At 43.8% G+C, this 14,818-nt stretch overlaps 1 protein-coding gene across 2 annotated transcripts in view; it reads left to right on the top strand.

Annotated features, from left to right (window-relative positions):
* MTOR (mechanistic target of rapamycin kinase) overlaps nucleotides 1-14,818 on the top strand; it is a 4,577,509-nt gene that overhangs the window by 253,638 nt on the left and 4,309,053 nt on the right. For both annotated transcript variants that reach the window (XM_044063218.1, XM_044063219.1), the window contains exon 4: nucleotides 6,273-6,505. In XM_044063218.1, coding sequence (XP_043919153.1) covers nucleotides 6,273-6,505 — 233 coding nt within the window. The remainder of the gene's footprint in view (nucleotides 1-6,272; nucleotides 6,506-14,818) is intronic.

Here is a 14,818-nt window from a genome sequence, read left to right as displayed (position 1 = left end):
TCAGTGGAGCCAGAGGTTTTGCCAGGAGTTTCCATGGAGTCTCAGGCAGAAACTTTACTATTACAGGATGTGCCTTCTCAGGAGGTAGGCCAGGCTGAGGGGGCTTCTCAGGTAACTGTTCTTTCCTCTCTTCCCAAGGTGGTTAGAGCCTCTCCTTCTGTTGCCAAAACTTCTTTGAGAGGTAGGCCTAGTTCAGCTTCAGTGGGGGCTTCTCCTAGCATTTCGGGTTCTGTACCTAAGAAACATATGCTTAAAATGGCTGAAGATTTGATTACTATGATCAGAGGTTCTATGCCCCCGCCTGATAAGAGGCCTAGGGTGGAACCGGAGTTTGATAGTTTTGAACAGTGTTCAGAGGCTTCAGAGTCTTCTGCGGAAGACTTGCAGGAGTATCCTCCTTATTCTGATTCTGATGTGGATGATTCCACTCCTACAGCTTCTCCTCCTGAGGATTTCTCATTTTCAGAGACTCTGCATTCCATGAGGGAGCATTTTAAATGGGAAGGCCAGGATTACTCTGATTCCAGGAAAAGGCTTCGGGAATTCTTGTTTTTGCCCCAGCATAGGCCTTTAGCTATTCCTCCTGTGTTGAATGTGGTGGAAGATGTTTTTGCAGAGGCTTCCCTGAACCCTGATTCTTTGCCTCCTGCTCCTGTTAAACCTGATAGGTATTATAGGGTGCCCGAAGCTCATAAGTATTTGTTTAAGAGTCCTAGGGCGGACCCAGAAACTGTTTCTCAGGGGCCTAAAGGTGTTAAAGCTTCTGTGGTTAAAAATCCTGTTCCCACTGATAAAGAGGCAAGGGCTTTGGATAGGTGGGGAAAGAAAATGTATACTTCTTCCACTCTAGCCATGAGAGCGTTGAATTGTCAGTTTCACATGCTAAAATATCAAAATTATCTCCTTTCACAATTGAAATCTAAGGTGGATGCTTTGGCGGAAGGTATTGAGTGTAAAGAGTTGCTGGATTTGGTTCATGTGTCTGAACAAGTGGGTAAGCATTCTTTGCAATGTGGTTTTGATGCTGTACAGGCCTCCTCGAGGGTGGCTGCTACTAGTTCTGTTCTTCGCAGGTATGCCTGGTTGAAGGATCAGAATTTAGCTGAGCATGTTAAGACAAGGATTTTGATGCTCCTTTACAGTCTGATGTGTTGTTTGGATCGCCTGTGGAAGCAGTTTTAAAGAAAATGGAGGACAAAGCTAAGTCTATGCAAACTGTTAAAGATTTTTGCAGGTGCAGCCAAGTTTAGTAGAAATTGGCCTGCTAAGGGGTGGACATATCCTGCTTATGATTCCCAGTCTAGGGGTAGGTCTAGACGTGGTAGGGGCAGGGCTCAAGGTTCTTTTAGGCCTAGATCAGGGATTTCACCTGCTCAGACTTCTGGTGAGGGCAGGGGTCAGTCCTTTCGTAAACAGACCCAATGACCTGCCTTTTCAGCTGCCAGTGGATTCTCGTCTGGCAGCTCCTTTGGGAGGAAGACTGTCTCTTTTCAAAGAAAATTGGGATTTAATTACTCAAGACAGATGGGTGTTGGATATCATTCACCACGGTTACAGGTTTTATTTCCACACAATGCCCCTTACAAAGGCATGCCAGACGTTCCTCCTCCACAAAGACAAGAGGCTCACAAGCAAGTTTCTCAGTTACTTCAGATGGGGGCCATTCAGCCAGTCCCTGTATCAGAAAGGGGCCTAGGATTTTATTCTCGCCTGTTCCTAGTACCAAAGAAGGGATACACGTGGCGACCAATTTTGGATTTATCTCTCCTCAACACTTATCTGGACATTCCCAAGTTCAAGATGTTGACGTTACAACAACTTTTACCTCTGCTGGGCAAAGATCACTGGATGGTAACTTTAGATCTCAAGGAAGCTTACCTTCATGTGCCTATAAGGCTAAGTTGCAGGAAGTATCTGCGTTTCGAACTGGAAATTCTCATTATCAGTTCTCTGCATTGCCCTTTGGCTTATCTACTGCCCAGAGTATTCACAAAGGTTCTGGCTCCAGTGATAGCTTACTTCAGGCTTCAAGGAATTCAAATCTATCCTTACTTGGACGACTGCCTGATTCTGGCTCAAGAAAAGAAAGACCTTCTACAGCATCTGGAATATGTTATAGCAGTGCTAAGATGCCTAGGGTATTCTGTGAACGAAATAAAGTCCAGTCTAGTACCCTCTCAAGACATGTGCTTTCTGGGTGTGAGACTGAATACAGCAGCCCAGATGGCCTTTTAACCCGGACAAACAAAAGAGTCTGTCACTTTACTTCCATCAACTATCTCATCAGTCCGTGCTGACTGCAAGGACAGTCCTTCAAGCATTAGGGTTCATGGCATCTTGTATTCTGGTGCTTCCCAATGCCAAACTGCATATGAGGAAGCTACAATGGTATCTCAAAAATGTATGGACACAGCACTGCCAGAATTTGGACACTGTCATTCAAATAATACCTTGCCTTCAAAAGAATTCTTGTGGTGGGCTCAGGAATGTCACCTAAACAAGGGACTCTCTGTGACCCGGCCAGAGGCAAGTCAGATTTTAACGACAGATGCCTCGGACATTGCTTGGGGAGCTCATCTAAATGGAAAGTGGATACAAGACAAGTGGCCTGCCAGACTACAGCATCTACATATCAACATGAAGGAGATGTTAGCAGTCCAGTTTGCATTAATGGCTTTCAAGGAGTTACTTCTTCCAGGGCAGGTGTTGATTCTAACAGACAACACAACTGTCATGTGGTACATCAACAAGCAAGGGAACACATTCTTATCCTCTATGCAGGCAAGCAATGATTTTATGGGAGACTGCGCTAAGCTTGCAACTAACTCTTCAGGCAAGGTTTCTGCCAGGAGCACAGAACTCCTTAGCAGATGTGTTAAGCAGACAAATCATGGATCCCCACGAGTGGAAACTGGATCTTCATGTATTTCAGAAATTGACAGTGTCATGGGGAACTCCAGACATAGATCTGTTCGCTTCTCCACTAAACCACCAGCTGCCAAAGTATTGCACAAAGGTTTCATCACACAGCTTGGAAAGTGGATGCTCTGTCTTTCAGTTGGAAAAACCTTCATGTGTATGCCTTTCCACCTCTGCCTCTTCTTCCAAAGGTACTATTAAAGGTCAGACAAGACAGGCCAAGGATGATTTTGATAGCTCCAGATTGGCCTCGGCAACACTGGTACCCACTACTACGGAGTCTGGTAAAGAAGCCTCCATGGCCTTTACCTCTGATTCCTCATCTGTTATCTCAGAAGGACGGTCATCTGCTCAATGTCAAGCTTCACTCTCTTCATCTAACTGCCTGGCATATTCTGTGTTGAAACACAGCAGGTCTCAACTTCCTCAACAAGTTTTAAATGTGATTATGGAAGCTAGAAGACCTAGTACAAGGAGAGTGTATGCATGAAAAATGGAAGAGATTTTTATTTTGAGTACAGCAAAGAATTTGGAGATTTCTGAGCCTAATTTGAGTGTGGCTCTTCAATATCTTACTGAGTTATTGGACAAAGGTTTGTCCTTCTCTTCTATTAAGATTCATGCTGCAGCAATTTCAGCTCACTATGATTGTGACCCACCTTTGTTTTCGCATCCTTTGTTCAAGCAGTTTCTTAGAGGGCAAAGAATATAAGACCCCCATTAGAGCTCCTACTCCTGCTTGGGATCTCAATTTTGTGTTGGAAAAACTTACTCTACAACCTTTTGAGCCTGCAGCTACTGCTGAATTGAAATACTTGTCATGGAAGACTGCTTTTCTGTTTGCTATTACTTCTGCAAGAAGGGTGTCTGAGTTGCAGGCCCTTATGGCAGTAGAGCCCTTTTGATTTTCCATAAGGATAGGGTATCATTACGTACTAATCCTTCCTTTATGCCTAAGGTGGTTTCTAGTGTGGCTTTAAACCAAACTATTCATTTGCCTACGTTTATGCAGACCCTCAAAATAAAGGAAAAGATTTTGCACACTTTAGATGTACACAGGCAATTGCGTTATTATTTAAGCAGGACTAAGGATTTTTTAGGCAGTCTCAGCAGTTGTTTGTTTCTTTTGCTTTGAGTTCACAGGGCAAGCCTGTGTCAAAACAAACTATTTCTAGGTGGATTGGCTTTGCATTGCATTTTGTTATTCCCATCATGGCAAGGAGATTCCAGCTGGGATTAGGCCTCATTCCACTAGGGCTACTGCCACTTCAACAGCATTTCTAAGGAGGGTGGCAACTAAGGATATTTTGGAAGCAGCTACTTGGAGTTCAGTGCATACTTTCTCTAAGCATTATCACCTTCCTATCTACTCTAAGTCTAGGGCTGGTTTTGCCACAGCTGTCTTGCAAGGCATGTTGTCAGCTCCTACTTCTTTATGATTTGCCAGCCTCCCTTACCTCTGCTTTGGGATTCTACCCAATAGTAAGGACTGCAGCAATGGAAAACGAAGAACATAGTACAGTTTTGTACCTACCATAAATGTAGATGTTCGAGGATTCCATTGCTGCAGTCCAATTTACCCTCCCTCCTTCCCCTCTGTGTTTAGGGGTGGTTGTGTAGGTGAGTTTACATGCTTATATTTTTGTATATATTATTGTACATGTTGTTGGTGCAGGTATTTTGGGCCTTGTCTTTTTAGGGTCTTCTGACATCTGGGGCAAGAAAAGACTGAGGATATGACGTCGGTCATGCGCATTAGTACCCTGACGTACTGACGTCAGTTTAAGGCGCCATGACCGACGTCAGCCTTATACTCTGGTATTCGGGCCGACTGGACGCGGACTATACCCAATAGTAAGGACTGCAGCAATGGAATCCTCGAACATCTACATTTATGGTAGGTACAAAACTGTACTTTTCATACAGACTCCTCAGAGGTGACCTCTGTCTGGCATACAAATCAATCTCAGACCCCGCCTTAATGGGTCTGCTGCATATTTTCAAGTCAAGCTCCACTCGAGTAACCCACACTCATGACCTCAACCTGGTCTGTGACATCAGTAGGACTTGGGACAGATTTGTGTCCCAGAGACTCTCCCATCTGTGGAATAGATTCCTTCTCAACATCAAGCAGAGTACCTCATTATCCCTTTTTAAGCACAACCTGGTTAACTGGATGGGAAACGGAAAATCACCCCTGAGATTCCACCTGTGTCCCTGCTGACAGGGGCTTTGGGTGCTGACTTGTCTAAACATGGACTAAACTCTTGGCTAGGCTTATAAGGGCCTCAGGGCCAATAGCCTAGTAGCTTCCTATGATCCTGTGAACAGCTGAATACTCCTCTTGGCTTGCCTGGATGTTTGCTGTGCCATGACCATCACTCACACTGATGATGGGGAACAAATGGGGCAGAGTTGTATTCGTAGCTTGAGAGTTAGCAGGTATGGCAGACATAAAAAGGATTAAAAAAATGCTTAAGCCTGAAGGACCTTTGAATGAGAAAGAAAGGGCAGATGATGCAGAAGGTGACTTTATAGTCCTGCATGTTTGAAAATTCTGGTTGGAGAGTTTCATTGTTGACTGCAAAAAGATGAAATGACTGAATCTGAAATTAATGAGTAGCTTTTAATTGTTTCAGAATATTAAAAAAAAAAATGTAGATTTGGATGACAGTAGTTAAGCTGCAACATCACACCTGACAATCCCTATCATAAGTAGAGTGCACATTTGTGACTGGACATCATTGCAGATTCAGTGAAGTAGCAGCTACTAGAATGATTTAACCTCTTTCCCAGTTGATGTGTGATCACAGAGCCATATAAATGGAGCGGGGTGGTGAAGCCCTCACCCATGGTTTTAGTCATTTTCCTTGAATGTTAAGTGGGTATGCATTCAGGGAGTTTAACAAGGGTGGTATGTTTGCTGGCAGTCTACCTTATAATTTTCATAATGGATTCTTGTTCAAGTTACTACACATTGGTAATGTGTTATAATCTAGTTGATGCTGTCACTAGATGACATGCTTGAGTTGATAAGGGTAGTTAAGGTGGTTATTGTAATTAACTGTATCAGGAAATTGGAATTTTGTTGACTTGTTTATACTAGTCAGTGATTTCATATTTCCTGATGTAATCTTCCATTTCTGTTTATAATGTTTTTGCACACAAAATTAGAATTAATTTAAATCTTGCTCATTAGATTATAAATTATTATTAAACATGAAACATAACTGTGTCAGTTACTTTATCTAATGGTGTTTCTGTTTTGTACATCCTTTTAAATTGCTGATTGTCTGGCTTTTTTTTTTTTTGGTACTAGAACGTCATGCATTTGCTTTTTTTTTTATTAATAGTAAGCCTTATCGGAGTGGAGGGAGGCAATGCCACTCGGATCAGTCGATTTGCAAACTACCTACGAAACCTCCTGCCATCCAGTGACCCTGTTGTCATGGAAATGGCATCAAAAGCTGTGGGTCGCCTTGCCATGGCTGGAGGTACATTCACTGCTGAGTACGTGGAGTTTGAAGTAAAACGGGCTCTAGAATGGCTTGGACCAGATAGAAATGAAGGAAGACGTCATGCAGCTGTACGTAAATGAAAGTCTGCACTTTTTTGCTCTTCAGTGTTCCTTAATTACTGCTCAACAACATGCCTCACTGTATATTTTCTGTATAGATTAGCTTTCTTTGAAGAAACTGTATGCTGTATTCCTGTCTTTTAGAATGGACTGTTGTTCATTTTTTTAACCTGTACATAAACCAGTTCTCTGGATGATTTTGATTTCCATCGTGAACCAGGGGTGTAGAATGTACTCACATGTAATAACACAACACATAGCAACATAATTTATGTCCAAGACATGTGTGTTACACCAAGACATCATTAAGCATAGATTTACTTAGTTTGTTTACCTGGGCAGTACACTGATCAAAACTGACCATTTGCAGGCACAAACTAAGATTACTTTAATTTAGCTTCTTTTCACTGCTTTTATACAATAGTCAGTTGGTCCTTTACCTGTCTTTCTTGTATTTTCCACCATTCCATATCCTATCCTCTTCCCTTTTTTCATCACTTTCCATCCTTTTTGATGTTTTACTCCTACAATCATATAGTTTTGTTCTTGTCCTTCCTTTTCATATAGTTTTGTTCTTGTCCTTCCCTTTCACTTGACTGCTTCGTTCCTTATGTTGGCGGGGTTCCTGTTGCACTGCAACTTGTCTTATTCCTATACTGCTCTTTTCAAACAGTCATGTTAGATATTTTTTAACTTACAGGGTACATCAGAGATTTGATTTCAGACTGAAAATGTTCTCTGTGCATGTCATTGTATGCTGAAAATTCATTTACAGACTGACATGGAAGTGTCTGTGTGTTTTGTTGCATGCTGGCGCTTTTCTCCTCTGGCCTGCTCTGAAACTTACCACATCGACTTGTAGTTTTAGTTAACTGCATAAGTAAGCAAATAAATATGTATCCCAATATAAAGACAATGAAAATATTTTCATTTTAAAGTCTTGCTGTAAGCTTAAGATGTGTATAAACTCTTGTGGGAGGAGAGGCTGGACTCTGCCCTTCTGAGCTGGGAGTTTCTGGTTAAAGGCTTATAGTGCCTGCATATTTGAACTGCTTCTTACTGAAATTGGTACACCTTGTTTGCTGTAGCATAGACTAGATCCAGGCCTGCTGAATCTAGCTTTGTTTGTATGCTTGTTGTTTGTTTGCTTGTTATTTCCCTGAAACGCTAATTCCACCTAAAACGCGGCTTTTCAGCGCTTCTGTGGATCCCTAGTGATATCTGCATTGCTTACTGTACTTCTTTCCTTGTTTCACTTGAAAGAAAGTTACTGTTTGTCGTTTTTGCATTTAAGTTACCTGTAACACATTGCATTTAAGTTACCTGGCACTTGTTCACTAAAGCAATTATATAAGTCAGCACTAAAAAATTAAATGCACTACACCCTCACAAACTCCCCTTGAGTACCTTGTTCCCCATTGGCCCTTTTTTTCCAATTATAAAGGAATTCCCAGTACTATTCTAGCATGTCCAAAGGTCAGTTGTCAATCTCCTCTCCGGTCCAGCTGGTGAATCTGGGAATCTTGAGGCAATGTTACAACTGCCTCATGTACACAGACAACCCTCTCCTCCTCCCAACAAATTCCAATTATGTGAGAGATGCAACCATATAGCCAAACTGGATGCTAAGCTCTCTCAACTTAGTTCTGACGTAACCAGTCAGGAGGAGAAGGAAACCACACTCACTACAATTCCAGTCTCACATAGACCTACCACGACAGCAAACCAAACACATAAACACACAAAAACATACTCGGAGGCTCTAAATAAAAATCTGCCTAAGCAGCAGAGACCTCCAAAGCAGACACCCAAGCAACCGCTACCCCAAAACAAAACACGTGCAACACATAGCTCACAAAGCCAGTGTGCCGAACAGTCACAGCCCTTAAGGCTAAACAACACACCTGATACACTTGTAATAGGTGACTCTATCGTCAGGCACACTGACGTCCCACTCACCAGGCTGAACAAGGAGAAGGTCACGGTGAGCTGCTTGTCGGGCGCTAGGATCTGCCACATAACACAAGCACTCAGGTCACTCCAAGGCAAGTACAAATATGACTCGGTCATTGTCCATGCTGGTGTGAATGACCTGAGGCGTACCTCCCTGGACTACATGAAAAGAGACATAGAGGAGCTCTCTGAGCATGTAGCCCAGGCCGGTATGACCCTGACCTTGAGTAGCATCTTACCCCCACCAAGAATGATGCCACAATATGAATACAAGATGATCAATTTCAACAATTGGCTTAAGTATTGGTGTCATTCAAAGGGGATCCAATGCCTGTCAGCCTGGGATGACATGCTCGACAAACCACGATGCTTCGCTAGGGATGGCTTGCACCTGTCACCCCTGGGCTTTCAGATATTGGCAAAGGCTCTTGCTTCCCCCATAGTGCCTTTTTTAGGCAAGGTTCAAAAGACAAAGCCACCTCCATAGGTATCACAAGGGATAAGAAACTAAGAGTAATGCTACTCAATGCCAGAAGTCTAAACCTCAAGATGCATGCACTTGAAACTCTCCTTAGCATGGAGAACATCGATATCTGTGCAGTAACAGAAACCTGGTTCAAGGCTCCCGAGAGCACCCCAACACTAGCAGGTTATACATCATACCATGTTTTTCGGCCCCAAAACTTGGACCGAACCACAAAAGGAGGGGGAGTATCAATATTTGTCAAAGATACCCACACCTCCAGGTTGGTGGCATAGCACGAAGCATCAGAGACTATCCATGTGCAACTAACAGTGGGGAAAAACTGCCTTCCAGTTTATAGCCTGCTACAGACCACCCTCCCAAACCCAGGAACCCCACTTGGCCTTCCTGAGAACACTGGAAAATATGAAGGTCTCTCCAAACACCATTATATTGGGTGACTTCAACTACCCAAACATAGACTGGGAGCATTACTCTAGCTCCAACACCCTAGCCCAAAGGTTCCTAGAATTTATAAACTCAAATGCTATGGAACAACTTGTTACAACTCCCACAAGAGGGGAAAACATACTGGACCTGATCATCACCAACATGGGGACTCTAGGCTCCAGACTAGAAGTGTATCCCTCACTGGTAAGATCAGACCATAAACTAATCTCACTGGATATTCACATCCCGACCCCACCCTCTGCCCAGAAAACCACAGTGAAAAACTTCTCTAAAGCAAATTTCACACTTCTCAAAACTGAGGTGGAATCTTTCAAAGTCCCCGAGCCTGTGGAAAATACGGCCCAGACCGCAGAATCCTTTATAAACGCATTCTGTGAACACCTTCAGGAATGCATGGATCATGCAATCCCAAATAAAACCAAGACCCAATCCTCCAAAGGCAGACGTCCTGTCTGGTGGACCCCAGCCATAAACAAACTATACAATAGAAGGAGGAAGCTACTACATGATAGAGCAAAATCCCAAAAAGGGAAGGCATCTCTGATCAGTATTAGCAAAAAACTACTGGCACTCATAAAATCGTCTAAGGCCAGCTTCGAGAGACAAATTGCACAGGACACTAAGGATAATCACAAGGCTTTCTTTAGTTATGTTAGGAACCTGGGTGGGAATTCCCAGATATGCTCAGAATTAGTCCAAAATGACAAAAATACACGAACCCACAGACATTGCCAGCATCCTAGCTGACAGGTTCAGCACAAACTCCCCATCCCCACCAAAGGGCAAATATCTATCCAAGCAGAGTGCTGCCCCTGACATCTCAGATGCTCAGGTAAGAGCCGCCTCTCCAAAGCAAAACACAGCATCAATGGGACCAGACGGTGTCCCAGGCTGCGTCCTACATGAACTCCAAGAAGAGCTAAACCCAAACATAAAACTACTGTTCAATCTCAGCCTTACTACAGGATATGTACCCAAAGAGTGGCGTACAGCAACAGTGGTCCCTCTCCACAAAGGTGGTGCCTCAACGGATCCTGGAAACTATCGCCCCATAAGCCTGACTAGCTTGGTCTGCAAAGCTATGGAAAGGATCATCATGGACCTCATAAATAAAGATATTGGGGACCTACAGACACTGGATCATACCCAGTTCGGCTTTAAGGGCAGATCCTGCCTCTTAAACCTGGTTGATTTCTTTGAAACAGTCACCAAGGCCATTGACGAGGGGAAGGTGGTCCACACAGCCTACCTGGACCTCGCAAAAGCCTTCGATACAATACCCCACTGGGCATTATAGATAAGCTCACCAGCTTAAATATAAACCCCATATGTCACCAGCTTAAATATAAACCCCTATGTCACTAAATGGGTTGCAAACTGGCTCAAGGACGGAACCCACATGGTTAGAATTGCTGGAGCCATGTCAGACCCCAAACCAGTTACAAGTGGCGTCCCACAAGGCTCAGTCCTGGGACCTCTCTTGTTCGGTATATATTTCTCGAGGTACAGGCCAACACGGAAGGACTGTGGCTGACCAAGTTCGCAGATGACTGCAAACTGGGCACTATAATCGACTCTCCAGCCGACACAAGCATCCTCCAAAAGGGCCTCATAGAAACAGACAACTGGTGCCAGAGCCATGGCCTCAAGCTAAACGCCAAAAAGTGTATAGTCATCCCCTTTGGCAAAAACAAAGTGCCCACAAATTACCACATAGGTGGTAATCCATTAAGTACAGAATAAGTAATTAGGGACCTGGGGACCCAAGTTGATAGCAGTCTCTCATTTGACAACCACGTGGCCAAAGTGGTTAGAAAAACATTTTATATAGCCCACCTAATCATGAAGGGATTCACATCTAGATCAGGGGAGGTCATCGTGCCTCTTTACTCATCCCTCATCAGGCCCATAATTGAGTACAATGCCCCTTTTGGGATGTACCTTACCAGACACCTGCAGCAACTGGAAAGACCCCAAAAGTACCTCACCAAGAGGATCAAAGGGCTTAAACAGATGCCATATGCTGCCTGGTTAAAGAAACTCCAGCTCTACTCAGTGCGCATACCGCCTGCTCAGTGGAGATCTGTGCCTGACGTATAAAGCCATGTCCAACCCGGAATTAATGGACATGCTGCACCTCAGAAAATCCAGATCCCATCGAGCTACGCGCTCGAGAGACTTGACCTTCAGCACTTAAATAAATAGGACATACTGGAGGGACAGATTCATAATCCAGAGGCTCCCTTCACTCTGGAATAAAATCCCAGTCCAGGTTAGGCAGAGTCCCTCATTGACTCTATTCAAGAGGAATCTTGATGAGTGGATGGGAGATTGTAGGTTTACCCCGGGTATCACTTCTGTGTCACTGTTAGACAGAGGCACAGTATACTAACCTCGAAAAAGGGCATAGCAAAATTAATTTAAAATGGGTGGCGAAAGCCAAACACACTCTGGCTAGACTTATAAATACCCTAGGGCAGATAGCCTAGTATGAACCTAAGATTTTTTTTCTGAAGGTAACATATTGAGTGGAGTTTGTAACATTTAGAGGAATTTAAATAAACTGAAGACAGGCAATACACAGAAAAGGCTCTTTATGCTAACTTCAGGTACAGTCTAGGTTTTGATGGGGTGGGGGGCAGGGGTTGATGCAGTCACCAAAAGCTAGATTTGTTCTCTGTTTCACCACGTTTACTTACATAAAGCTGGCTTCATTGTGTAGAGATTTGAGCCTTTGTCTCTGACCTGTTCAGCCCAAGTTTGGGTAGTGGCTGCAAAGCTTAAATTTAATTTATGGCATTCTAATTACCATTAGAAAATTTCACAAAGATTAACTTTAGTTTTAGGTTCATAGGTAGGTACTAGGCTATCAGCCCAAGGGCCTAAGTAAACCTAGCCAACAAGGTTCCGTGGCTTACACCACCCAAGAAAATTTCCTGTGCCCCTGTCGAGCAGAGCCACAGAAGTGATCCTCGGGCTGTATTTCCTGTTTCCCATCCACTCAAGATTTTTCTTGAAGAGTGCTAATTAAGGAACCTTGCTTGACATAGATGGGTAGCTGGTTCCAGAGTATAGGAAGTCTCTGGGACAGGAATCTATCCCTCCAGCATGTCCTGTTTATTGTGGTGACAAGGTTTAGGTCCCTAGAAGCATGTAGCTCAGAGAGATTGCGATTTTTTTAGGTGTAGCATGTCCAGCAGATTTGGGTTTAACATGGCTTTATATGTTAGGCAGAGATCTCCTCGGAATAGGCGATATGCTGCAGAGTAAAGCTGGAGTTTTTTGAGACTGTCAATGTAGGGCATCTGTTTGAGGCCAGTAATCCTCTTTGTGAGGTACTTCTGTTGCCTTTGCAGATGTTGCAGATGTCTTGTGAGGTACATTCCAAAAGGGGTGTTGTACTCTATAATGGGTCTAACGAGTGCCGAGTAGAGGGGAACAATGACCTCTTTTCCTGGATGAGAACCCTTTTGTGATGAGGTGTGCCACATAGAAGGATTTCCTGACCACTGTGGCGATGTGATTATCTAAGGAAGAGACTACTGTCCACCAGGGTCCCAAGGTCTCTTATCACACATTCGGCATTAAGTAGATTGCCATTTATGTGGTAGTTCATGGGTACACAGTTTTTACCAAAGGGGATGACAATGCACATTTTGGCATTGAGCTTGAGGCCATGCCTATTACACCAGGCATCTGTCTCAGTGAGTACCTTCTGTAGGATGTCCACATCATTTGGAAACTCTACTATGGCTCCTAGTTTGCAGTCTTCTGCGAACGTCATTAGCCTGTACTTCAGAGAAGTAGATACCAAACAGGAGAGGTCCCAGGACTGAACCCTGTGGTACTCCACTTGTCACTGGTTTGAAGTCAGATTTGGAGTCTGCAACTTTTACAGTGTGGGTTCTGTCAGTGAGCCAGTTGGCAACCCATCTTGTGACGTAGTTATTTATACCTAGTTTAGTGAGTTTAGCTATAATTCCAGAATGAAGGATGGTGTTGAAAGCTTTGGCGAGGTCAAGATAGGCTGTGTGAAGCACCTTACCCTCGTCTACGACTTTGGTGACTGCTTCAAAGAAGTCGATCAGGTTCAGAAGGCATGATGTGCCTTTCACAAACGCAAACTGGGTGGGGTCCAGAGTTTGGAGGTTACCAATGTCTCTGTTTATGAGTTCCACAATGATACGTTCCATGGCCTTGCAGACCAGGCTCGTCACTTTTAATAGGGCGATAGTTCCCAGGATCAGTGGTGGCTCCCCCTTTGTGGAGTTGGATAACTGTTACTGTGCGCCATTCAGTGGGCACAAAGCCTGACGTGAGACCGTGATTCAACATGGTGCTTAGGTGGGGAGCCAGTTCGTTCTGAAGTTCATGTAAAATGCAGCCTGAGATGTTGTCCGGTCCCATGGATGTTGTGTTTTTGGTTTTAGAGAGTGCAGCTTTTTCCTGCATAGATGTGATTACAGGGACTCTGCATTCTTCCAGTATAGATATGGGCCCTTTAGGGGGTGAGAGGGGGCTAAAGTTAGCACTGAACCTATCTGCCAGGATGTTGGCAATATCAGTTGGTTCTATAATTGTTGTGCCGTTGTGCTGCAACTCAGAGCAGATCTGGGTGTTGCTATTGAGATTCTTGACATAGCTATAGAATGCTTTGTGGTTGTCCTTAGAATCAGTGACAATTTTGTTTTTGTAGCTAGCTTTGGAGGATCTTATAAGGGATCTCAGCTTCTTACTGAGGCTGACCAGGGAGCTCCTCCACTCATGGGATTTTGCTCTCTTTTGCAACAGTTTCTTCCTTCTATTGTAGAGTTTGTTTATGGCAGGTTGACCACCAGATTGGCTTGCTTTTTTTGGAGGATAGCGTCTTGGTTCTGTTTGGGATAGCACGATCCATGCAGTCGTGTAAGTGCGTATAGAGTGCATTTGTGTAGGATTCAGCAGTTGTAACTGTATTGTCCATCTGCATGGGTGTCATGAAGTTCACCACTTCTGTCTTAAGAAGCATGAAGTTCGCTTTAGAGAATTTTTTTACTGTGGTTTCCTTAATGGTGGGTGAGGGCAGGATGTGGATTTCTAAGGTGATTAGCTTATGGTCGGATCTGACCAACAATGAGTTGACTTCAGGTGTGGGACACGGGTCACTCATGTTGGTAATGACTAGGTCTAGGATATTGTTGCTCTTGGTGGGGGTGTGGATAAGTTGATCAGGGCATTGGAATTTATGAATTCCAGAAAGCATTGCGCAAAAGAGTTGGTACATGAGTAGTTTTCCCAGTTAATGGTGGGATAGTTGAAATCGCCCATTATTAGAGTGTTTGGTTGAACCCTAATATTTTCCAGTATATCAAGAAAAGAGGAGTGGGAATCCTTGGGCATGGTGGGGGATCTGTAGCAAGCTACAATTTGGATTGCAGTGTTGCCCAGAGTTAGTT

Source organism: Protopterus annectens, chromosome 2.part1 (assembly GCF_019279795.1).
Source record: "Protopterus annectens isolate FY-2018-M chromosome 2.part1, PAN1.0, whole genome shotgun sequence".
Lineage (NCBI taxonomy): Eukaryota > Metazoa > Chordata > Ceratodontiformes > Protopteridae > Protopterus > Protopterus annectens.
Note: the sequence above shows the minus strand (reverse complement) of the source record. Positions and strands in the feature narration are given on the sequence as shown.